The following is a 24490-nucleotide window of genomic DNA, read 5'->3' as shown; positions in this document are numbered from 1 at the left end:
TCAAAATATTTTGAAATAAGTCAAAACAATTCATTTCACAAATGTCAGAATGAATCATTTTGACTTCTTCCAAACATTTTTTCCTCCTTTTTTTATTTGGCTGAAACTTCATCAAATTTGACCCAAGTTCAAAAACAGTTTCAGCTGCCCCAAAACTGCATTTTTGGATGAATTTCTATTGGACTGAAATGGTTCGCTGAGCGATATTTATGAGTTAATGAATTTGGAGAAGAGTTAGAAACTCTGTTTCCCTGACCTAAAATAGATAATAGATAACAATCCTAGAGAAGTGCACATAACAAGGAAACTGGCAGATCATTATGTGAATAGTTGGCCTGGATTTGACAGAAAAACTGACATGGGTGGAATGGGATCAGAGAACAAGGATTGGGCTCAAGCAAAACCCCACATCAGGAGGGGAGGACCTACTGTAACGATCGGTGTATACAGTACCTCGACCCATAGATGGTGCTGTATTTTTATCTTAGTGCTAAATTGTTGTCTTGTGTTATTATATAGTATTTGCTTTGGAAGGTTGAGAAGAAGTATTAGTCCTGCCTGGTGTGCTGGAATTGGTACTTGCAATGTTCCAATAAATCCCTGTCATTCTATAAACAGCTGTTACAACTGGTGGCAGCAGCTTCAAGATGACAAAAGCACTTTTGACCGAGAAGAAATGTGGATGAGACTGGAATCTATGAGCACTTGACAGACTTTGAGCTGTTACTCTCTGTGAATGAGTGACTTGAAAAGAAAATAGCACAGTACCTAGCAGTGTGCCTTCATGGTGATGCAAGAGCATTTTACCAGGAGCCAGTGTGGATCTTACACACAGTTACGCAAACCCACACCTGCTATGAGGAAGGATTGGCCTTTTAGAAAACTGGAAGGAATGGCCAGCCAGGAGGCAGCAGGGAGGGGAACCCCTGCACAGTTATTTGTGTGCACTGAAGAGACTGATAGGGCTTTCCCTGCCCCACACTGGCTGAGAAGTGGTTATGATTCTATGCTTCCCAAGTATCACATCTGTCTCAGTGACGTGGCTAACAAAGTGGAGCAGGCCCAGGTGCAAGTTATTTGCAGGCCTCCCTTGGGTCAGATGAGAGAGACTGTTTCCCGTGTCGGTCCCAGCAAATAGCAGTCATGGTAAAAATAGCTTTTGAACAACATACAAAAGGAGATTATTCTTCAGCTACGCACCAAGATATGGATTCTAGGGCTCCGGGTCCTGAAATAAACAATTGCTTAAGACAGCATATTTGAATGTGTTGGTGGTGCTGATATCCCTGGAAGCTTCACATAAGCTGCCATTAAGAGTTAGTTGGTAGGTGTCTGTTATATATCTGTGACTAGACATGAAGCAAGTGTCCCTGTTAAATCCATGGGGGTTAGCACCTAGCAATGTTATAAATTTAAGTTCCCAGACTTGTCATTTGAAGGTGTTGTGCAGGTTTCCTTTGAGAATGAGTATTGAAAGATCAGATATGGAGTGATCGCTTTGTGAAAAGTGTTTGCCTACAGGTGATAAGGTGACTTTGTCTCATCATTTTTCAGTGTGAGTTCATTCAAAAGAATAGTGATTGTCTACTTTCACCCACATAGTTCTTATTGGCCCATTTGATGCACTGGATGAGGTACACCACATGTTGTGATAGGCATGTGCAGGATCCGTGAGTTTTAAAAGGTGTGTTGTGGGTGGTATTGATCACTGTAACAGTGGAGTTATGTATGCAGGTTTTGCATCTATTGTTCTGGCAGGGTCTGATGCCATGGTGAGTTGGTGTTTCCTAGTCTGTGGAAAGCCTGCTTCTGATGATGAGTTTGGTTAGATTAGGGGGTTGTTTAAAGGCCAGAAGAGGGAGTTCAGGAAAGATTTTCCAGGATGTGGTCCCCAGTTTGGGATGATTGGTGACAACTGGCGGCTGTGGTCAGTGGGTTTTATTTTTTCTGAATTAAGCAGTTTCTCCCTGGGTATTTGGGTGGCCCTTTCCATGATGTGATCTACATCTCTGGTGGTGTGTCTTTGTTTAGTGAAGGTGTTGTTAAGAGTGTTTAGGTGTGTATCTCAGAGCATATTCTGTGGTATCGGAGTGCCTGGATGTAGATCAGATTTCTTAGTATGTCTGGGTGGTTGCTGAATCTGTGGAGGTAAGTGTGGTGGTCCGAGGGTTTCTGATGTATTACTGTTTGTAGGTTTCCATTGTTGAAGCTAATAGCATTGTCCAGGCAGTTGATGTTGGTGTGGGAGTGTTCTAGAGAGAGTTTGCTGGATGGGTGATAGCTGTTAACATTGTGGTGGAAATCTATGAGGGAGCTCAGGTCATCTGTCCAGAGGATGAAAATGTCATTAGTGTATTTCAGGTATAACATTAGTTTTGAGGTGCATTCTTCCAGAACTCATTCCTCAAGGTGGTCCATGAAGAGGCTGGCATATTGGGCGGGGCAGGGGTGGGGAGAGAGAAATCCTATTACCCACAGCTATTTATATGGTTTGGACAGTAATTGTTGTTAAATATGAAGGTGTTGTGGGTAAGGATAAAATGGATGAGCTTGTTGATGTGTGTTGGGTGCATTTCTGAGTGTTGTGCATTATTTTGTAAGTATTTGAGGCAGGCAGGGATACCATCATGGTGAGGGGATGTTGGTGTATTAGGGAGGTGGCATCCACAATGGCAAGGATGGTGTTCTGGGGGAGATTATTAATGTTGCAGAGTTTCTGGAGGAACTTGGTACTGTTTTGGAAGAAGCTTGCAGTGGTGAGTGGATTGAGGATGGTTTCTATGAGTCCTGATTTTGCTTGAGTGAGAGCGCCATTGTCAGATACGCGAGATCTTCCTGGGTTCCCTTGTTTGGGTATCTTGGGAAGCCCATAGAAGTTCCATGGGGAGGGTTTGTGGGGGATGAGATTATAGAGCCTTTCTTGGAGTTGTTTGGGGAAAGATTTGATAGTGTCTTTAAATTCCTGTGTGAATTATGGTGTGGGGTAATTTTTAAGTTCTTTATAATAGATTAAAAGAACAGGAGTACTTGTGGCACCTTAGGGTAGGTTTACACTTACCTTCCGGGTCGACGCAGTGAGTTCGACTTCTCGGAGTTCGAACTATCGCGTCTGATCTAGACGTGATAGTTCAAACTCCGGAAGCGCTGCGGTCGACTCCGGTACTCCACCACTGCAAACCGCAGTGGCGGAGTCGACGGGGGAGCCGCGGAGTTCGACCCCACCACGTCTGGATGGGTGAGTAGGTCGAACTAGGGTACTTCGAATTCAGCTACGCTATTCACGTAGCTGAATTTGCGTACCCTAGTTCGACCCCCCTTCTTAGTGTAGACCAGGCCTTAGAGACTAACACAAGTACTCCTGTTCTTTTTGCGGATACAGACTAATACAGCTGCTACTCTGAAACCTGTCATTATAATAGATAGTTTAAGAGACTTGTCTATTGATCATGTTGTCACAGTTATCGTGATTAGGGACTACACTAGTGCCTTTTGTCTACTGGTTTGATCGCTATCTGGTGTTTAGATTTCAGGGACTATCCCCTGGGCAGTACAGAGACTGTGGTGGATGTAATGCATATTTGAGGATTTCAGAGTTGATTTTTTTTTCTGAAGCAATCGATGTAATGATCCAGTGTGGGGTGTCCAGTTAGATGACTGTTTTTCTTATGACTGCAGTGGGGATGTGGCAAGGGGGATGTGAAAGATTTACTTAAGGCAGAGCTGGCAGAAAAATTCTTCTAGTTCTCTAGGTTACTATTATTAGCAGAAAGCAGCAAACTAGGAGAATGGGAGAGTCAAGCGCATGGACTAAGCAGATTCTAATAGAGGCATGTTTTGGGGAAATGCAGTGCTGAACTGTTGGTTCCTTGCAGGCCCATTGTCAGTTAGCAGCAATTAAGTATTGCTGGAATGAAGACAGACCTTCTGTTACATGCAGCACGGAAACACAAACTTAGTTTTCAAAATCAGTTACATTTTATTTTCGTTCATGTATTGGCACTGGTTGTATGAGCTGGGAGTCTGCAGAAAGAGCAACAGAAGAGCCCGTCCCAAGCATCTCAATCAAAATGGCTCCAGTGGATCATCTTCGGTTTTGTTCAGCTGATACTTGGTGAGTTCTGGATCCACTGGGGTAGCAATAACCATTTGTACCACATACAAGTGTACACACTCATCAGTGCTGTTGCTGACGGAGACCTGAAAGACAAGGAGAATGGGACAACAATGGACTAAGCACATTCCAATGAAAGGATGTTTGGGGAGATGCAGTGCTGAACCTTTGAATAGCTACAAAATAAGAACTAACTCACACCCACTCTCCTTCAATAGCTGTAGAGACTGTTCCCATTTCCTACTACGTGTGATCAGTGACAAGTCTTTGTGCCTATGTGAGTGTGTTCCTCACGATCAGTAGAAGTAAAAATGTTATTCCCCCATTCACAAGGTCAAATTCAACGCTGCTATAAGAATGTCCCACTTCCATTGGTTGCTCTGGGAGTAGCATCTGTTTATCCTTGGGCTGAATTGAGGCCACAGTCTTTATACCCCCAAAATTATCCTTCCCACTCAGCCCCTTCATCTTCTGCTTTTTGCACATAAACCCAAAAGTTTTCAGTTTTTCCTAAGGCAAACTCTCATTGACTTCAATCAGATCTCTGGTAGTGAACGAATTAACCCTTTTTTCTCCAAGAAGGCCATATTAGTTTTCAAAGCCACTCAGGAAAGGGCAAAGAAAGTTCGAAAAAAGGAGATGTTTTCATCAGTCTCTGTATAAGAAGTCAGTTGATAAAAGGCAGGGAAGAGGAAGGAGGCACATAGTGGGAAGAAACCCTCCTGCTGGACTTCCCAAGGTCTAAGAGGGTCTGTCTGAGTTTACAGAATGGGCTGAAGACTTGTTTGGAATTTTTGTTGACTACTTGTCTGGCTACCGACCATACCCAAAGCACCCCACCACCAGAGGGGAAATCAAGGCACAGATGACTGGATGCTGGGATTAGGTAAGACACCCCTCCCACATGAGCTAGGTGAAATTTTTTCGGATTAATATTTTATTCACCAAAAATGCCGTTTCAAATCTACCAAAACTGTTTGTGTCAATTTCGACTGTCAGTCAAATAAAAAAATAGTTTTTTAACTGGTGACAAACTGTTTCAATATTTCCCAAATGATTCTTTTTGATTTTGGGGGGACAGATTTACAAAATGGCCAGAGGAGGAGATGGTGGTATCCAGTTTCTCCCTGGGTATTTTAGTCCAGTGGTTGGGAGTAGTCATGTGTAAGGCTACGTTTTAGTCACAGGTATTTTTAGTAAAAGTCACGGACAGGTTATGGGCAGGAAACAAAAATTCATGTCCCCTGACTTCTCTGTGTGTGTGTGTGTGTGTGTGTGTGTGGGCAGCTCGGGGGAAAGCCCTGGGGGCACCGCGGATGCTGGAGGGGCACAGCCTGGTGGGTGGACGCTGTGGGTGCTTGGAGGAGGGCGGTTCAGGGGTCACAGCGGGTGCTGGGGTGGAGGGTTCATGGGGCTGTGGTAGGCTCCCTAGCTGGCTCCTGAGCTCCATGTGCTACCTCACTCTGCCCCAAGCCTTGGTACTGCAGCTCCCATTGGCTGGGAATCACGGCAATGGGAGCTGTGAGGGTGATGCCTGCCTGCTGAGGCAGCACATGGAGGGAGGGGATTTCCTGTAGTTCTTCTGGGGAGCCCCCCTCGGTAAGCACTGCTCCTCATGCACTCTAGTGACTGGACCTCCCCAGAGGCTGAAATCCTGAAATCTGCTCAGAACTAATGATAATTTGCCTTGAATTCATGTGGTTGAGGCCTGTACTCTCAGAGCAGAGCAGGCCCAGTTTTCTGTTCCCCAAGTCTGTGCACGTGTCCAAGGACTGCAGTGGTACAGCTTAGCAATAGAGCAGCAGCAGCTTCAGGCACAGCTGTCACCAACCAATATGCCAGTTTTCAGTAACAAAGAGCCAAAGATATTCGATTGCGAGCAGACAGGCATCTTTGTTTGGGGCTCAATGTAAATCTGTGTTTCAGGAGCCAGCCCTTCCCAGACTGTGAATAGCAAAAATACACATTTAATCCTCAAGTCTTGGGCCTACATCTTCAAAAATGGGTACCTAATGTGAGGGCCCCGGGAAAGATTTTCAAAAGCACCTACGTCACTTAAAAGCACAAGTTCCATAGGCAGTTTTGTGAAACCCTCTCCCCACCAAAAATAACCTGTTTGCTCTGGTGCTCTTGAAAATCCCACTCAACACTTAGCTTAAATAAGTGGCCTGATTTTCAAAACTGCTGAAGTGATGTAAGAGCACAAGTCACTTAAGTCCCTTCAGCATTCTTGAAAATTCCACCTCGGGAGTTTAACATTCCAAACTAGTCACTCGTTTCTGTATTCTATCAGTGTAGTCTCCACTTCCCTATTGTTTGTCTGTAATCTCTGTCTGGTTCTGTAATTGTTTGTGTCTGCTGTATAATTAATTTTGTTGGGTGTAAACCAATTAAGGTGGTGGGATCTGTACGCATGTCTACACAACAAAGAAAAATCTGTGACTGGCCTGTGCCAGCTGACTCAGGCTCCCAGGGCCCGGGCTGTGGGGTTGTTTCATTGCTGTGTACACTTCTGGGCTCAGGCTGGAGCCTGAGCTCTGGGACCTCCCACTTCGCAGGGTCCTAGAGCCCAAGCTCTAGCTCAAACCTCAAGCCCAGACATTAGTCATGAAACAGCCCCGCAGCCCAAGCCCTGTGAGCCCGAGTCGGCTGGCACGGGCCAGCCACAGGTGTTAGTTGCTGTGTAGACGTACCCCAGGAGGCCTTGGTGAGTTACCACATACCCAACTATTGGCTATTTCTGCAGCGAGGTGAACTTGTGAGTACTACAGTGAACCTCCTCTGTATTTTTCTTTTCTTTTTTTTTTTTTTGGCCTAAAGCAGGTAAATACACAGCACCTGCCTTGACAGAGCAGTGTCCTTACCCAGATAGCTTGTGCTGGGAGATTCAGGGCCAGGTTGACAAAGGGGCTCAGGAGCCTAAGGAGTTTAAGTCCAATGTTTAAGCACCACTGGTATTCACAAAACCCCCGCTCAGCTACCACCTAATGCTGGAGGTGCCTATATTCCCTGAACACCTACATTTTTGCTAGTCGCCTAAGTTTCTGCCACTGGGCATGTGCAGTCCTGTCTCAGGCAGGTGCCTAGACACCTAACTCACAGCAAATCTGCAGCGGGATTCTCATATGAGGCTTTGTCCTGCCTAATCTTACCTGCAGGGCCTGATCCAGGAGGTGTGCTCAGAGCACACCTAACACCAGAAAAAAGAGAGAAGGCAATAACCTCCCTTATGACCTTTAGCCCAGTGGTAAGGGCACTCACCTGGGCCATGAGAGACCCCATTCAGGTCCCCCTTCTGCATGACAAGACAAAGGGAGTTGGTCCTGGGTCTTCTACCTGTCAGCTGAATGTCCTAATCCCTGGGCTATGGGGTAGTCTGAGGCAGGGGGGCACTTTGACTCTCCCATTGAAGCTGTTCCACTGTGTAACTAATTAAATATGCACTGGCCCAAACAGAGAGCGAGTGACTCTGTAGTTCAGTAACTAGGGCACATGCCTGAGATGTGGAGACCATCTTCAAATCCCTTCTCCCCACCAGGCAAAGGAGAGGAATTGAACCAGAGTCTCCTACCTCCCAAGCAAGTGTCCTAGTATGATCATCTAGTCTGGCCTCCTGTAAACTTCTGGAGAATCCATCATGAGTTTTGGTAAACTATTCCAATGGTTAATTATTCACACCGTTAAAAATTTACACTTTATTTCCAATCTCATTTTGTCTAGCTTCAACTTCCAGCCATTGGATCATGTTATACCTTTCTCTGCTAGACTGAAGAGCCCATTATGAAATATTTATTTCCCATGTAGGTACTTACAGAAAGGAACCAAGTCACTCCTTAATCTTCTCTTTGTTAACCAAGTAGATTGAGCTCCTTGAGTCTATCACTACAAGACATGTTTTCTAACCATTCTCATGGCTCTTCTCTGAACTCTCCCCAATTTATCAACACCTTTCTTGAATTGTGGGCACCAGAACTGGACACGGTATTCCAGCAGCAGGCGCACTTGTGCCAAATATAGGGGTAAAATAACCTCTTCTACACCTGTCTCTGAGGTCTATCATGATTTAGACATTTTCTATCTCTGAGGGTGAGAGTTGAGAAAGTGGTTGTAGAGTCTTGAATGGAGATCGCCCTCTGGGCAATCCTAAAATTTTACAATATACAACTCAAAGCATGTGACTCATGCTTTATAAATCCTGAGATGAGATTCACAAAACCAGCTTCTTTTCTGTAGCAAAATATCACCCGGCAAGTGCTAGCAGGGCACTGTACAAGCACACGAGAGATAGTCCCTACCTTGATTAAAACTTAAATTAGCCCTTTCCCTGCAATGTTTGATCAGTATTTCTTGTCTCAAGCCACTCCAAATGACATCTAAGTTCTTCTGCAGGTAGAACTTGACAAAATCCCTCACTTCTTCCATCCTACATTGAATACTGACCTTAAGGACGTAGTGCCTTGCACCAACTATGTTTTTCCGATATCTATACTTTTTGGCTACAAAGACTGGATATGTCTTGTCCACTTTCTTTTCCAGCTGTGGCTTCACCTATAGAAAAATGAAAGAGAGTTAGATGGTGTAATGGGATCAGCATATCCTTTCTAGTCATATGTCCACTTCCTCAGTTTCCCCCTCTTAGAATGCACATAGACTTAAATGCAGCATATAGCATTTCCTTTCTTGGACCTTGCTTATTAAATAAACAACTCAACTTAGATCTTTCAGCCTTATTCCCTAGGCTCAACATTTCCTTCTAACCAGGCTTCACAGCCCTGTGAAAACTAGGATTGCTGCCTGGCCTTTCCTGAAAGTCTCTTTCACCTGAAGCTCCTGCTTTCTGCAAACATCTCCCCCACAAAAACCCTTGTCCATCCACTGACCTCAGTCTGTCAGGTCCAGCTCCCTCTTAAAGGAGGCACCACCTCCAGTTTGCCATCACATGACCCTTGGGCACTGTGACATAGAGACCCGTTGGTGCCAACTGTCAAAAGGTTCACTGTTCTTTACAAGCAACTCCTGTCTCAGACCTGACAAACTCACTACACCTAACACACTGCTTTCATGGTATTCATCCATGAAGGATAGCATGGATGAAAACTTGTAATTGATCAATACCCATAAGCACTGTAAGATGTGTGTGACGGGGTGGACTAGGCCTTGAGGCCCTCTGTTGGAGGTCTTGTGGTCCTGCCACCCCCAGAAAAGGGCAGTAGAGAGGTCCTCCAAGCTCCCTAGAGCAGCTGTGTGGGAAGCAGCCAATCCGGGCCCATCAGGTCAATATAAGAAGAGCTGCAGGGCCAGCATGAGTTCTGTACCTTGCTAGAATTGGAGGAGTGTGGATGGTGTGTGGCTGGCTGAGGGAGCTGCAGCACCATGGGGAAGGTAGTGCTGCCAGAAGCCAGGGAGAGCAAGAAGGAACCTGCACAACCTGAGCTGGTTGTGCAGGTTCCATCAGGACAAGGTGCTGAGGTAAGGGTGAAGATGGTGCAGGACTGCAGGAGAGTGGCCCAGGGAATTAGAGCAGCAGTGTGATTTAGATAAAGGGACACAGCGGACAGCTGCTATTTAAAAGGTCCTTGGTCTGGGACCCGGAGTAGTGGGTGGGCTTGGGTCTCTCCCGCCCCCTGCCCATTAGCCACAGTGGGGAAGTGGCCTGGACATTGAGGCATCCCCAGAGGGGAGGACTGCACTGGCCCAGCTGGAGAGTTGTGGCTGGAAAGGCCCTAAGGGGGCAAAGACACTGGCTCAAGGGGAGGAGCCCTGGAGCACAGATCTAGTCCAAAGCAGGGGCAAACTGAGAGAGACCCCTGTTGTACTTGTACTCTGAAAGGGGTTTGCTTTGCTTTATCTCACCCAGATTGGTCATGACTTGGCCGGAGGGCTGAGTCACTGAAGACTGACCACAAACAGAGAGTGCAGGCACACACGCTTGGCTGGGGGCGCTTGTGAGAGGTGAGTGTGACTCTGTTGCAGGGTGATATTTAAGGAATAATGTAACTATATTGAAAAGTATGCCCTTATGGTCAAGGAGGTAAAGTGAGTCACCAGGCAATAATATGTCTCAGTCTTGGCCAATACAAGCAGGAGGGAGTTGTTTGTCCTGAGCTAGCCAATTATAACTTTCATTACTCATTGTCTTCTGTGGCACCAACCCAGAAAAGCAATGGGAAATCATCAAAGACAAACTATAAGTATCAAAACCACTAGCAAGTGAAAAGGAACAATATGCTAGTGAGTGGATCACCCTGTCTGTGGATAAAGACAAAACTCTGATCCAGTAGATCACAGGGTAGAGAAAGACACTCTGCAACCATTCACTGAGGTGGCACCTTGATGAGTGGGGGAGCTTCCTGGAAGTCTGGCTCTTTGGGGCTAGCTAATTCTGCAAAGGACTGAACTGTGGGGTGAGAATCTACTCTATTAGATAGGCAAAGTAACTGTTAACAAGTGTTTTGCATTTTATGATTTTTGTTTTATATAGAACTACTTGTACCCATCACTCACGCTTGTTTCTCTTTGAATCTGTTCTTCCTTCAATAAATGTTCTTTACTTTTACTGTAAGTGAACTCAATTGCTAGGTGTGCTACAGGAGCTGTCATATAAGGTAAACCTGGGGTCCACTGTTCCTTCTGGAATGGAGGAACTGGGATTTCTGTGGGTATCCAGGGATCGGGGCTGGCTAGCACAGGGGGACACTTTGAAGGGACTCAGGGACTCGGTGCACTTAATGTCAATCTGCAGGGCAAAGGCAGGGCTGGCACAGCCCAGAGGAGAGCACCTGAGTGGCTGCCAGGCTGGTTGTGTTAGGAGCTAACACCCAGCTGGCAAAGGCAAGACTCTCTTGCACTGGAAGCAGGTTTGGGTAGATGTGTTTATGCAGGGGAATAACTTTAAACACTGGAATTTTAAAACTTATTCAGTACCAGTACTTCAAAATATGTGGCATGAAGAGTGCTACCTATTGTAACATACAGCTGAAGGGAAGGGAAGTTTGGGGCTCATCAGTGAATTGACAGTGACATTATCAATAACCTTTTCCCAGGTTAGGGAATGATTCTCAAACTTTTGTACTGGTGACCCCTTTCACATAGCAAGCCTCTGAGTGCAACCCCACCCCCATACATTAAAAACACTTTATAAATGCTGGAGGCAAAGTGGGGTTTGGGGTGGAGGCTGACAGCTAACGACCCCACATAATAACCTCACAATCCCAAGGGGTCCTGTTCCCCAGTTTGAGAACCCCTGGTTTAGGACAACTGCACCTGCATTCCCTCATTGTGTCCACCAAGGGCACCCACTTACGGGGGAAGGGGGGCAGCTCCTCAGCTGTCACGTCTCTTGGGCAGACCCATGTCTCTCTCTCTCCTGACCAATGTGTTCAGGCTGCACAACTTCCTGCGCTATGCTGTGATACCTCCAGCAAGCCAGAGTGCCTAAACAGCCCAGCACCTGTGCTGCTTTCTCTCCACAGGCTATGAACAGTAGAGTGCCAGCAGTGACAGGTTATCCCACAGCTCTTTCTAAGCAAGCACATTTATTCTTAAGGTAAAAACATTACACAGAAAACACAATAAAAACCCAAACACATTCTAGAAAACTTGCCCGAGGTCACCCCAGCTCTACCCTAGGGCTCTAGTAGGTTAAACCCTTGCACAAGGATTGCATGTCCCCCCCGCCCCACCTCCTGGCCTTAGGGACCAGACCTTCTGCCTTTGCTGGATAAGGAAAAGGCCCCAAGTCAGTTAAAACTCAGGCTATTTCTTTGTCTGTTGGGCTCTGGAGAATCCAGTTTGTATCAGTAAATGCAAACTTCTTTCCAACTGGTGGTACCTCTCTGGAGGTGTTGCAACCTGAGTGGATTTGCCTAAGCACCCTCCAGTCTTCTTAGTTCCTTGAGGGCTGTGATTCACCTCCCCCATGGGATTATGTACAATCCCTGAATTGTACATAAACTTTTACATTTTTAATACAATGAACGCCTAAAATACTTAAACATAATTCCATGAGGTTAGTCCCAGTTAGTGTCGTATCTGTCCCAACTATGTCACACATTTCCCTAAGATGCCTGTGATCACCCTCACCTGATGGGGGTCATTGGAGTGCTGTGGTACATCAACCCTTCTCAGATACAGAACTTGTTTGCACACCAGATGTACCATGTCTCAGAGGAAAGCATTAAAGAAACTTCAGCTGTCAGGCACCATGGGCTGCAACAGCTACAGAGTCTCAAAGCTCTGACCTGCAGCACCAATTAAATACTAATGTATTAAGGCTGCCAGAAAAGGCTGCAAATACCCTGGGCTCACTAGTTTAAACAGTTCCTATTAACAATAACAGAGTAGTTCCCAGTTTAACTCTTGGTGTGTTTAGGGAGGGTGGGCAGTTCCCAAGAAGTTAGTGTGCAATCTGAACATCTTAATGCATTCATGCAGTAGAGGTAATTGGTCGGAGTTCAGTTCTGTGGTCTGTCTCATTAGGGCAGAGGTGAAAGTAGCCGCTACACCATACTGGACCAGCTTTCCCAGATGGCAATTTAAAGGGCCTGGGGCTCCACTGCGGTGGCGGCTGGGAGCCCCATGTCCTTTAAATTGCTGCCAGAGCCGCCAGCTGCCACTGCTGCCCCAGGGCTCCAGCAGCAGGCCTTGGGTAGTGATTTAAAGGATCCGGGGCGCTAAAGCCCTCACCCCTTCTGTTTGAGGCCCTGCCCCCTACTCAGGACTCCAGAGTACCAGTAAGTCCTTAAATTACTTTCACCCCTGCATTAGGGGCTGCTCTGCATTGCGCTTCCACACTGATGCAGCATCTTTTGTGTGAGCATGTGACTCTGGAACAGTTTCAGTTCTGTGTCAGTGTCAGCTCAGGAGCAGCTGTTCTGATGCTTAACAGATGTAGGACATGGGGGTTTAATACGTAAGACATTCCTGAACAAATGTTGGTGGTGGTTTCTGGACTCAGTTAGGCGTAGGGTGGACATGAAGGTAACACTCAGGGGGTCTATGAGAGAACCTGTCCCAAGGCGATGGGACTAGGGCTGTTGGGGGTCAGATTCACCAGGAATCTTAGGCACCCTGCTGACTAGTGGAATTCTTAGCCCTGAGTTAAGCACCCAGGTTTCCTGTACACTGTATGGGGAAAAGGATTCCCAGAAGCCAGCAGAGTGGGGAGCCATCTAAGTTAGCCAGAAGTAAAATGGAGAGAAAAGTGACAGGGCTTAGGTCCCAGCTCCAGAAAGATACTTAGGCACCTGACTGACAGGTTGGAGAGAGGTGCCCATCTCTGGTTGGGATTCGTGCTTTCAGATTGCCCATGAAAAGTGCTTTGTACCTGCTGAGGAAATCAGAGTTAAAATCCTTCCTCTCAGAAGGACTGAAGAGCAAAGCATCTTCTCTATTTGCTGTGATTTTAATTGTCTGCTTTGGAGCCTCTTTTAGGAGCATTTAGATACTACAATGATGTCCCACATAGCAATAGCACTACAGATGTGGAAACTGAGGCAGAGAGCGCTGAAGTGACTTCCCCAAAGTCAGCCCTGTGAGTCTGTGGCTGACACAGGAATCACATCTGATGACTACCAATCCCAGTGCACTAACCACTGACCCATTATGATTCCCAGTTAGCTAATGAATGAACTTTCACCATTTATTTAAAAACACTTAGTCAGTAAAGGCAATAAATGTATTTTAGCCAATCATCAATGACATTTGTCTGTTGGCAGCTGGTCTCCCTTTCCATAAAGAGGTGCCTGAAGAAGGGTGAGGTCAGAGCCACCACACGTTTGCTAGTCCGCAATCTGGTGGTCAGAGTCTCATAGCTGCTAAAGAATCCTGGGGAGTTCTGAGTTGCTAATAGGCATTTGTGAGTCAAATACTGTTCAATATCTACCTCTCCACAGGACACACAGATTTTATGCAAGGGCGAGGCCAGAAAGGAGAACCAGAACTCCTGAGTTCTTTCTCCTCATCCAAGCCCAAGGTAAGTTTCACCTTCTAGAAAATAAAGAGCAATGAATAATTTTGTTTACATTTTTAAAGATGACTGAACAGGTGTGTGCTTTAAAGCACTCAAAGTGCATGACACCTGAACTACTTTCAGGAAAGTATCCTACATATCTGCGCTCCGGAGGCTATATTGTGCTCTCAATTAACAGGGGAGTAAATTTAAAACCCCGGTTGACCCCTGTGTGAATTAAAGCAGAATCTGACTTGAAAATTCACCATTTGCCCCATATTTGTGGCCACTGAAAACTAAGTATTGCAGCCTCATTCCTGACACATGCTGGGTGCACATTTAAACTTGGATTATAAAATCTTTCGGACACTCTGTTAGGTTTCAACAGTGAGTGCACATACACCAGCAGTAACATATTGTAGGTCTCTAGTGTCTTTCGAGGGAGACTCTCAATGTACCTGACAAACATGAGCTAATTAAACCGCACGGCTCCCATGTGAGGAAGGGAAGCGTTATTCACGTCCAATTTTACAGCTGAGAAAACTGAGCCAGGCAGACCCAGGGTGTTTGCCCCATGCCCCCTGGAGCCTGAACAACCTTCAAGGGGCCCTAAATCATTGTCAGAAAAGCCAAAATTATTAATCACAGGAAAATACTGACATAGTAACCAACTTGCCTAAAATCCAAGATTTTCCAGGGATCAGACAAGCCCCTGGACTCCTAGAAGGTTATTTGTTTACAGGGCCCCCAAAATACCCACTTCCCTCCTCTGCCCCCCAGTAATGGGACCCTAGAACCGGCCCTGGCACCAGGAACAAAAGCCTGACTCCCTGGCCTGCTCTGCATTAGCAAACGGGACCTCCAATTCACTGCCAGTGCAGCTCCACTAGCCCAAGTACCAGTGTAGGCAGAACACTGATATTTTTACTGCCCTGTCAGCCAGTTCTGTACAGATCAGAGTGCGATGACACACTTGTAAAGACACCTAAAACCCTGTCTGCACAAGTGCTTCTACCACTGCTACTATCAGTGGAACTGCTCTGGTAGTTAATTAGACAGTCCCGACAGCTTTAGGTGCCAGTACTCACCACTAGACCTTGCTGTCTTTCATATATTGCTGTCGGGACTATCTCTAGAGCAACCAGAAGACTGAAAAGCAGAGGGTCAGAAGACTGGAAGAAAAGTAATGTTGTGCCAATATTTAAAAAGGATAAATGGGATAACCCAGCAATTATAGGCCTGCCAGTCTGATATCGATAGTGGGCAAGATATTGGAGTGGCTGATATGGGACTCGATTAATAAAGAGTTAAAGGAGGATAATATACTTAATGCCAATTAATGAGGCTTTATGGAAAATATCAAGTCAGTATGACAGGATCTGTCTTTTTATGATGAAATTATAAATTTGGTTGATAAAGGTAATAGCATTGATGTAATAGACCTAGACTTCTGTACCGCGCTTGATATCACATGACATTTCAATTAAACTAGAATGATACAAAATTAACATGGCCACATCAAACGGATTAAAAGAATGAACAGTTCTATGCCTGTGCTATACAGTATGTCAAACTAGATGGTCCCTTCTGGCCTTGGCAGATACGAACCTACGAATTTTCATGGACTTGAGTTAGCACAGTCACTTTTAAAGCATGCTTCTAATCAATCAAGAGGGCTTCCATTTTCAGTGCTGAATATTGGATTTTAAAGAAAGTTGTAGCTTCGCTCTCTAATTTCTCTAGAATTTGCTTTAAAGACGTACACTTTTGTTGTATTTGTTTCTGTTGTTCATCTTTCATCACATGCCACTCACCTTGTCAGCAATTTCTTGGATTTCTTGCACAGGCAAAGGCTCCGACCAACTATCTTCTGATGACATGTTGGGAAACGCTGACAAGGAAGATCTAGAGCAAATGTGATCAGAGAATAGTCAAAGATTTGATATTATGTAGTCACGTAGTCCTGTGATTTGTACATGTGGCGTTTACCATCATCAGGTTTGAGGAGGGGAGAGAAGGGAAGAAAGGAACAACACAAAACAAAAGCAAAATTTTAATCTTGTTAATAGTGAGGGAAAGAGCATTTTAAATATCACTGTGTAAAGTGCTCTGTAGACGTGGGAAAAGCAGAGGAAAAAAAAAAACCACCCAACTCCCATAGTTACGGTAATTGGTTCAGCCTGAGATGTTAATTTCTGAACTTAGCACTAGTTTGAACACATGTAATGGGTGGGTGACTGTTCTTGTGCTTAGGGAAGTGATTGTAAACACTGAGCTACACCCAACTATATCCAAACTTTAGCCTTAAAACTACCACACGTTCTCATTGCAGCAATTCCTCTTTAACTTAAACTGTGGTTTTCTCTATATCCTTAGATAGGCAAAGGCAGCAGGCCTTTTACTGTAATGATTTTATTTCTCTATTTTTCATTATAAAGCAGAAAGATTTTTCCACCTCTCTAAAGGACAGATAAGAATGCTGGTATATGCTGCCTCCTTACCTCTTCCCACCCTCCTGTTCCCCCCGTGTTGTAGTTTTTATTTGCAGAAATATGACCAACCCTTCAAAAGGAGCATGCAGGGAAATTTCTCTCAAACTTTTTACAAAACCTATGGACACTTAGTAATTAGACTTTTTTGTTTTCAGTTTTGGGACCCAAAATAATCTTCTTTTTCTGCATAATTCCTTTAGCATTTGTCTCACTGGTAGACTCCCATGAAAGAGGTGCCTAATCTTTAGAACAATTTCCCTTATTCCATTTACTCAAAGTACTGTATTTCTTCACAGCCCTTTATTTTTATATATATATAATAATATTGGAAATTAGCACTGTAGCAGAGGCCTCTTAATTTTAGTAAAGTTTTTGAAGGACAGATAAATTTAAAGGAATATTTTAGCAAAATATACAACACATGCCCACCCTCTCTTCCGCTCTATTTCCCCCAAACAATTCAGCATGCATTCAAGCCAACTTGTGTCCTTTTTGATAGATAAACCACTGGAAACACACATTGAAAATAGCTGTATATTATTAGTAGTGGCTTAGAGAGATTCCTCCCCATCAGCCAGGGAGGGAGGCCACACCACCTTGCTGCACCACCTACAGCTGAGGCCAAAGGATGGGGGATTCGCATGCTAAGTGTCAGCAAAGAATCTAGGGCCCTGGCCTTTGGGGTGCGGCAGAGCAATTGGCAGTCTTTAGCCCAGCTGCCTGACTGGGACAGACACCAAACACAGTCAGGCTAAAGCCCAGTGGATGGGGTAGAGCAGTAGCAGCCTATGGCCCAGCTCTCTGGTTGGGGCAGACAGCGGAGAAACACAGGCCATCTGGCCTAAGGTCATTAGGCACCACCTTAGGAGTGGGGTTGGCAGCAGGGGGTAGTGGGACCCTGGCCCACCCTACTTCATCAGGTCCCAGCAAGGAATCCCGCCACTGGGTCAGTGGGGATGCTGTGGAAACATGCTGACTGTGGTTTCAGCCACACAACCAGACTTTCCCTGGATTACTTTCTACCACTACCTGTTCGTAGGGCTTCGTTGCTCCTGGGCCCTCAGTCTCCTTTGGGTACACTGCACCCAGCAGCTCCTCGGGATACTCGGCCAATGGCAGCCTTAGCAGCTCCCCTTCCTCGGGGTCCTGCTCCACAGGCAGTGGTTAGCACAGCTCAGTCTCTGGTGTAGAGGCCAGCAGCAAAGTAAAGGCGTCTGGCTCAACTTAGCTGGAGGTCCTGCCTTTTATACTTTCTGTTCTGTCCCTCTGCTTCTGGCATGAGGGGCAGGTCCTGCCTGCCTCCACCCACTAGAGGGTGGGGAGTGGTTCCTCCCTGTCAGCCTTGGAGGGAGGCCACTCCACCTCACTATGTATTTTATAGATAAGTCACCCATTCACACACACACATTTGTATTTGTTCAGCATTATTTTATACCAAACATGCACATACACAAAGTCTAACTTAAAAGAAATCTAACTATGTACAATTGGCTAATACACCCCATGTAGACAAAATGAAGGTTTTGTTTAAACTGTTTTATGTAAAACAGTTGATTACACATTTTTTAAAATCAGGGATAAGGTTACTGCTATTCCCCCTTGTGACACTGCACCCCATATTCTTCATAGAGATATTATGATATGATTATGGCATAATTATGATGTATTTTATGCGAGATAGGTCATGTGAGATATCATTGAAAAGGTTATGATTTACTAAATATGATTACCCTATTTGTATGCATGTATCATTTTTGTATCTGAAGTTAGGAATATTGACACTATATCTGTGTTTCAAATGTGGAACACCCACTAGGCAAAAGGCTCTCAGTCTAGATGGCATTCGGGGTAATGAGGCCTTAGGAGAAAACAATAGGTCTAAAAGAAACTTACCGCCCACTGGGGGGCCTTCCTGAGCACGCTACAAACAGCCTCTGATTCATGGCTGCTGTGGCCATACAGGAACACGTGACCAGGTCACCTGGGACTGGACTTCGTCTTGGGATATCAGTATTTTTCCACTGGCTGGTGTGGGAACTGAGCTTGGAAACAAAGTGTTCCTGCCATGAGCAAAGGCTATTTCAGGCAGGGGAGTGACCTCATCGAGGTTCTTCACTGACTCCCCTCCCAAAGTCTCCTGGAAACACCTGAGGAACAAAGACTGAAGTGGGACAAGTGCTGGACCCAGGCTAGAGGGATTTCTAGCCTGTGAAGGGAACACCTGGGGATTCCAAGCTGTAAGTTAGGCAGCTTGTCCCCTTAAGAATATGCAACCTGCTTGTATCATCACTAGGGTGAGGATTTGCTAATCATATCCGATCTATGTAGTATATTAAGCTTAGTTTGTGTTTTTGTTTGTTTGCTAGGTAATCTGCTTTGATCTGTTTGCTATCACTTATAATAACTTAAACTATAGCTTGTAGTTTATAACCTTGTTTTGTGTTTTAATCCAAACCAGTGAGCATTTAACTAAGGTGTCTGAGGAAAATCTTAGCTTGGTTACCACAAGTGTCCACAGTCCTCTTCACACTGAGGGAGAGGTGGACTGGGTGTTCAACCCATATACTGGCCAGATTTGACCAGGGCAGGACGGTGCTGCTCTGGGGTCCGAAGCTGGTGGTTAGAGAGCCTGCCTGTAACTGCAGCTGGACGTGTCCCTGTCTGTACAAGTGCTGGTGACAGTGCAAGCCTGGAGGGCTTTGCAACTTGTCACAGCAGCACGGTGTGAGAGGGAGCCCGGTCTAGTGGGTCATTGGGCTCAGTGGTACCCCAGTTCCAGGTGGCACCCCACTGGCAACCCGTCCCACCCCTCAGCACACACATGCACACAGCACCAATGTCCACCCATTGCTCTTCCTTCCCAAAACAATTAAGCATACATTCAAGCCATCTTGCATAAATAAACTACCCTAAGCGTACATTCAAACTTGTTTTATAGTCAAAGCAAAAACACACGTTCATACTTGCTGTTCAACATTATATTATACAAAACACACACACGGCCTAATTTAAAATCTGTAATTACCTACATGGCTCTTCGGTGTAGTAGAGCAGTGGGTCTCAACCTTTCCAGACCACCATACCCCTTTCAGTACTCTGATTTGTCTTGTGTACCCCCAACCTTCACCTCATTTAAAAAACTACTTGCTTATAAAATCAGACATAAAAATGCAAAATGTCACAGCACACTACTACTGAAAAATTGATTACTTTCTCACTTTTACCATATAATTATAAAATAAATTGACTGGAATATAAATCTCATACTTAAAATTTCAGTGTGATTCTTGAGTCTGTTTTTCATTTGTGAGCCTTGTCATTCTGGGAGGCAGTGAAGCAACAGCAACAATTTAAGTTTTTCTTCACATTGAGTCTGTTCCTACTCTTTGTCTTGATGGTAGTCAAGGTAGAAAATGACACTTCACAAAGATGTGTTTCTATGAATCTATGATTCTCACCACCCTGATCTCCCATTGACAGTGCATATGTTTCTACAGGATAATCTGGGGATTGTGCAGGTTTCAGTAATCAGCTGGAGAGAAGTGATCTTGTCATTCATATCATCACCACCCCCAGCGAATGGCCTGGGTGACTGGAACAACTCGGACTGAGAGGGCACTACCCACTTCTCTTTCTAGCAGACGGAAGGGAGGCTGGAGTTGCCAATTCTGGTCCTCATTTCAGTCCCAAGGGTCTTACAGTACTGGAGGACATGTGTGGAGAACTGGGCAACCTCTGATTTTTATTAAGCAAATGTGTGACTCAGTTTCCCCACTCACTGTATGGCTCCCCACCAAGTGTGGAGGTGTTAATGTCTTTCTTCAGACAGGACAAGCAATGCAGCGACTGGGCAGAAGGAATGTAAGCGCTGCTGAGATATCAAGAACTGACAGCATGTGAAGTGAGCTTTAACATCGTGAAATACTAAATTCTGTGGAATCAACATCATTAAAGTTATCTTTATTGACTAGTGATTGAATGCTGACCCAATTGGCGAGTGCAGGAGTTTCCTGCAGCAAAACTCACCTATTGTGTAATAAATAAATCCTTAGGCTGATAAGCCTGGGAAATTTCACCTCCCAGGGGACTTTGCATATTGCCGTTTGACTTCAGAGGAGTGAGGTTCTGGAACAGCCTTCCAAGGAGATTAGTGAAGGCAAATAAACTCGCTTGTTTGAAGACTGAGCTTGATAAACTTATGGAGGGGATGATACGATGAGGTTGCCTATGGCTAAGGCTCAGGTTTTGTCACAGATAATTTTAGTAAAAGTCACAGGCAAAAAAGAAAAATTCACAGAAGCCGTGAAAAACTGAGGATCTGTGGGTCCCCACACCACCTGCACAGAGGCTAGGAGCTAAGAGGCTAGGTCCACGGTGGCCAGGAATTCGGAGGTTCCCCCACAACTGGCAGCTCCAGGGATCCCAATAGCCCAGGAGCTCAGGGGATTCCCCCACTGTCTGCAGCAGCTAGGAACTCAAGAGTACCCCACAGTTCCCTGCTCCCGCGGGTGGTGGGAGACCCTGCAGCTCTCAACCACCGCAGGCTGAAGTCACGGAGGTTGCTGGAAGTCACTAAATCATAGCCTTACATATGGCCTATCCACCACTGCTGTTAGCAGCGGTCTCCTAAGGTCAGTAGATGGGGAGGGCTCTGAGTTACTACAGGCAATTCTTTCCCAGCTGTCTAGCTGGTGGGTCTCACCCACACACTCAGGGTCTAACAAATCACCATACTGAGTTTGGGAAGGAATTCTCCCCCAGGTCAGATAGGCAGAGACATTGGTGGGTTTTCACCTTCCTCCGCACCATGGGGCATGGGTCACTTGCTAGTTTGAACTAGAATAAGTGGTGGAGTCTCAGTAATTAGAAATCTTTATATGAAGATTTGAGGACTACAGTAGCTCAGCCAGAGGTTACCGCCCTATTGCAGGAGTGGGTGGGCGAGGTTCTGTGGCCTGCAATGTGCTGGAGATCAGACTAGATAATTATGATGGTGCCTTTTGGGCTTGAAATCTCTGAGTTGGGCTGGATTCAGACTGGTGACCTACATGTGAAAGACCTGGTTCAGAAGGCTGGCAAACAAAGAATAGGAAAATGAGTAAGTAGGACCTATCTACACTACAGTGGCATAGCTGTAGCAGTGTAGCTGCAGTATTGTAGAGCAAACATGCCCTCAGACTTGTTTAGGTGATCCCAATGAAGGGCAGGAGGCGTTGCCTAAATCCCTGATCTGGAGGGAGAAAAATATGGGCTGCACCATGAGAAAGGTGAGAGCTGGAGCCTGAGACCTTAGTGGGTTGTCCTGAGCCAGCCACAAAAGGGTCACAGGTGTAGTTACCTTGTGAACTGTGACCTGGTGGCCATGTGCGTGGGATCTGTGACAGTGAAGAGGAATTGCCAATACGTGCCAATGGCAGTTAAAGCAAGTATTGTAGGCAGAAAACACACAGAGAAAAAGTATCTCCCAGAAGTGGTTAGAGGCAAAAAGGCATCCTTTAAAAATTGGAAGTTAAATCCTACTGAGGAAAATGGAAAGAAGCATAAACTCTCACAAGTCAAGGTTAAAAGTATAATTAGGCAGGCCAAAAAAGAATTTGAAAAGCAACTAGCCAAAGACCAAAAAGTTAACAGCAAATTTTTTTAAAGTACATCGGAAGCAGAAAGTGGGGCTACTGGACAGGATACTGGGCTAAATGGGCTATTGGTCCTGACCCAGTACGGCCATTCTTATCTTCTTAGGTCCTTAGTATGGGGTTGGTGGGTAATTTTCTCTCCCTTTGTTTTTGCTGATGGTGAAGATTGCTTTACTTTTCTTGTAATTTTGTTTAATCCTTGAGGTTGCCAGTTACTTCATATCAAAACTATGAAAGAGGAAGAAGTGATTTTTTTTGTTTTAGAAATAAAAACTGATAATGCAGAACACTCATGTCAGGCCACCAACACCACCCACACACTAAATCCAACAACTGAAATTATAGCAAAGGGTGACGTGTTTGTGGGGGTGGGAATGTGGGGCACACGACCCCCAGATTTCTGCCAGGATGGGAGCTGGGCTGAGCGTGCCTGAAGGGACGTGCATGGGAAAGGCACTGGCACCTAACACTCCTGCTGAGCCGTGTTAGGAGGAGCCCTGGGCAGGGGACAGAGTCTGGGCTGGCAGCACATCTCTGCCAGAGGGGGCACAGGGAAGCCCACTGAGTCCTATCCCTTCCTCGCCTGCAGCTGCAGTTACTGATGCTTGGCAGTAGATGTCTGGAGCACCACGCCCACAGTGGGGAGGCGATGGGAGAAGTGAGGAAAGAGCCCTGAGGGGAATGGAGGCAAGTTGGTGCCAGCTTGGAGCAGGTGTGGGAGGCATGGGAGTAGTGGGAAAGGGCCCAGAGGTGACGCGTGGGGCGGTCATGTGCCCCCCAACCTTTAAATTATGCCTCCCCCACTATCAAGAGTTAAGAGTCGCCTCTGATTAGACCAAAGTATTACAGCTCTCTGGAGGCTGGACTCCCTGCTATTCACAGGAGTATTAGATGGGGTGGGATCTGAGTTCTACAAAGAATTCTTTCCTGGGTGCTGGCTGGTGAGTCTTGCCCACATGCTCAGGGTTTAGCTGATCGCCATATTTGGGGTCGGGAAGGAATTTTCCTCCAGGGCAGATTGGCAGAGGCCCCGGAGGTTTTTCGCCTTCCTCTGCAGCATGGGGCACGGGTCACTTGCTGGAGGACTCTCTGCAACTTGAGGTCTTCAAACCACAATTTGAGGACTTCAATAACTCAGACATAGGTTAGGGGCTTGTTACAGGAGTGGGTGGGTGAGATTCTGTGGCCTGCATTGTGCAGGAGGTCAGACTAGATGATCATAATGGTCCCTTCTGACCTTAAAATCTATGAGTCTATGAGAATAGCAGGGACTGAGGTGCATCAGTGCCTGAGGCCCCTGCAGTGGTTCTGGCACATGATCTGCCCCCACATGCTGCAGAAGAAGGCAAATAAACCCCCCCAAACTCCAAGCTCCATGCCAATCTGACCTGGGGGAAAATTCCTTCCCAACCCCACATATGTCAATCAATTAGAACACGAGCATGTGACCAAGAACCAGCCAGCCAAGCACTTGAAAGAGAGAATGCTTGATGCCACCTTAGAGCACTGGCCACCCTGTCCCGTGTCCCATCTCTGGCCGCAGCCATCTCTGATGCTTCAGAGCAAGTAGACCACAAAATGAACTTCATATTAATGGTTTTTGAGGGAACAGTGTTTAAGTTTATGGATGGTGTGCTTGGTGTTTAAAAATTTAGGACATTCCAAGGGACTATGGCCAGAGATTGTAACCCAGGCCTCTTGGGGAGTCTCCAGGTGCACAGAACACAGCGCTGTTACTGAGTCCAATAGTGCTGCCAACACACCTGCAGCCTGGCTCACAGCAACACTGCCGTTCCAGCTTTGAATTTCCCACACAAAGCTCTGCCAGTAACCTTCCGTTCCATCCTGTGATTAGCTTTATCTACACAGGGCTTTTGTGGGAGAGGTAGAGATTTTTTTTGGCTTCTTGCATTATCAACTAATTCTCTTCTGGGAACATAAGAGTGGCCAAACTGGGTCAGACCAAAGCTCCATCTAGCCCAGTATCCTGTCTTCCAACAGGTGACCTTAAAATCTATGAGTCTATGAGAATAGCAGGGACTGAGGTGCACCAATGCCTGAGGCCCCTGCAGTTGTTCTGGCACATGATCTGCCCCCACATGCTGCAGAAGAAGGCAAATAAAACCCCCCAAACTCCAAGCTCCATGCCAATCTGACCTGGGGGAAAATTCCTTCCCAACCCCACATATGTCAATCAATTAGAACACGAGCATGTGACCAAGAACCAGCCAGCCAAGCACTTGAAAGAGAGAATGCTGGATGCCACCTTAGATCACTGGCCACCCTGTCCCGTGTCCCATGGCAA

General features: G+C 45.9%; 1 protein-coding gene across 1 annotated transcript; it reads right to left on the bottom strand.

The window, feature by feature from the left end:
• Positions 1-3952: 3952 nt before the first annotated feature.
• On the bottom strand, positions 3953-17779 carry LOC123358266 (cystatin-A5-like). The gene is made up of 4 exons (XM_045000906.1): positions 17582-17779; positions 15875-15965; positions 8552-8659; positions 3953-4197 (listed from the first exon to the last, which is right to left on the bottom strand). Exons 2-4 carry the CDS (start codon positions 15938-15940, stop codon positions 4063-4065), a joined length of 309 nt encoding a protein of 102 aa, XP_044856841.1. The 5' UTR covers positions 15941-15965; positions 17582-17779; the 3' UTR covers positions 3953-4062.
• Between the last annotated feature and the right edge of the window lie 6711 nt (positions 17780-24490).

Source organism: Mauremys mutica, chromosome 1, assembly GCF_020497125.1.
Source record: "Mauremys mutica isolate MM-2020 ecotype Southern chromosome 1, ASM2049712v1, whole genome shotgun sequence".
NCBI lineage: Eukaryota > Metazoa > Chordata > Testudines > Geoemydidae > Mauremys > Mauremys mutica.
The sequence above is the reverse complement of the archived record's forward strand: the minus strand, read 5'-3'. Positions and strand labels throughout refer to the sequence as shown.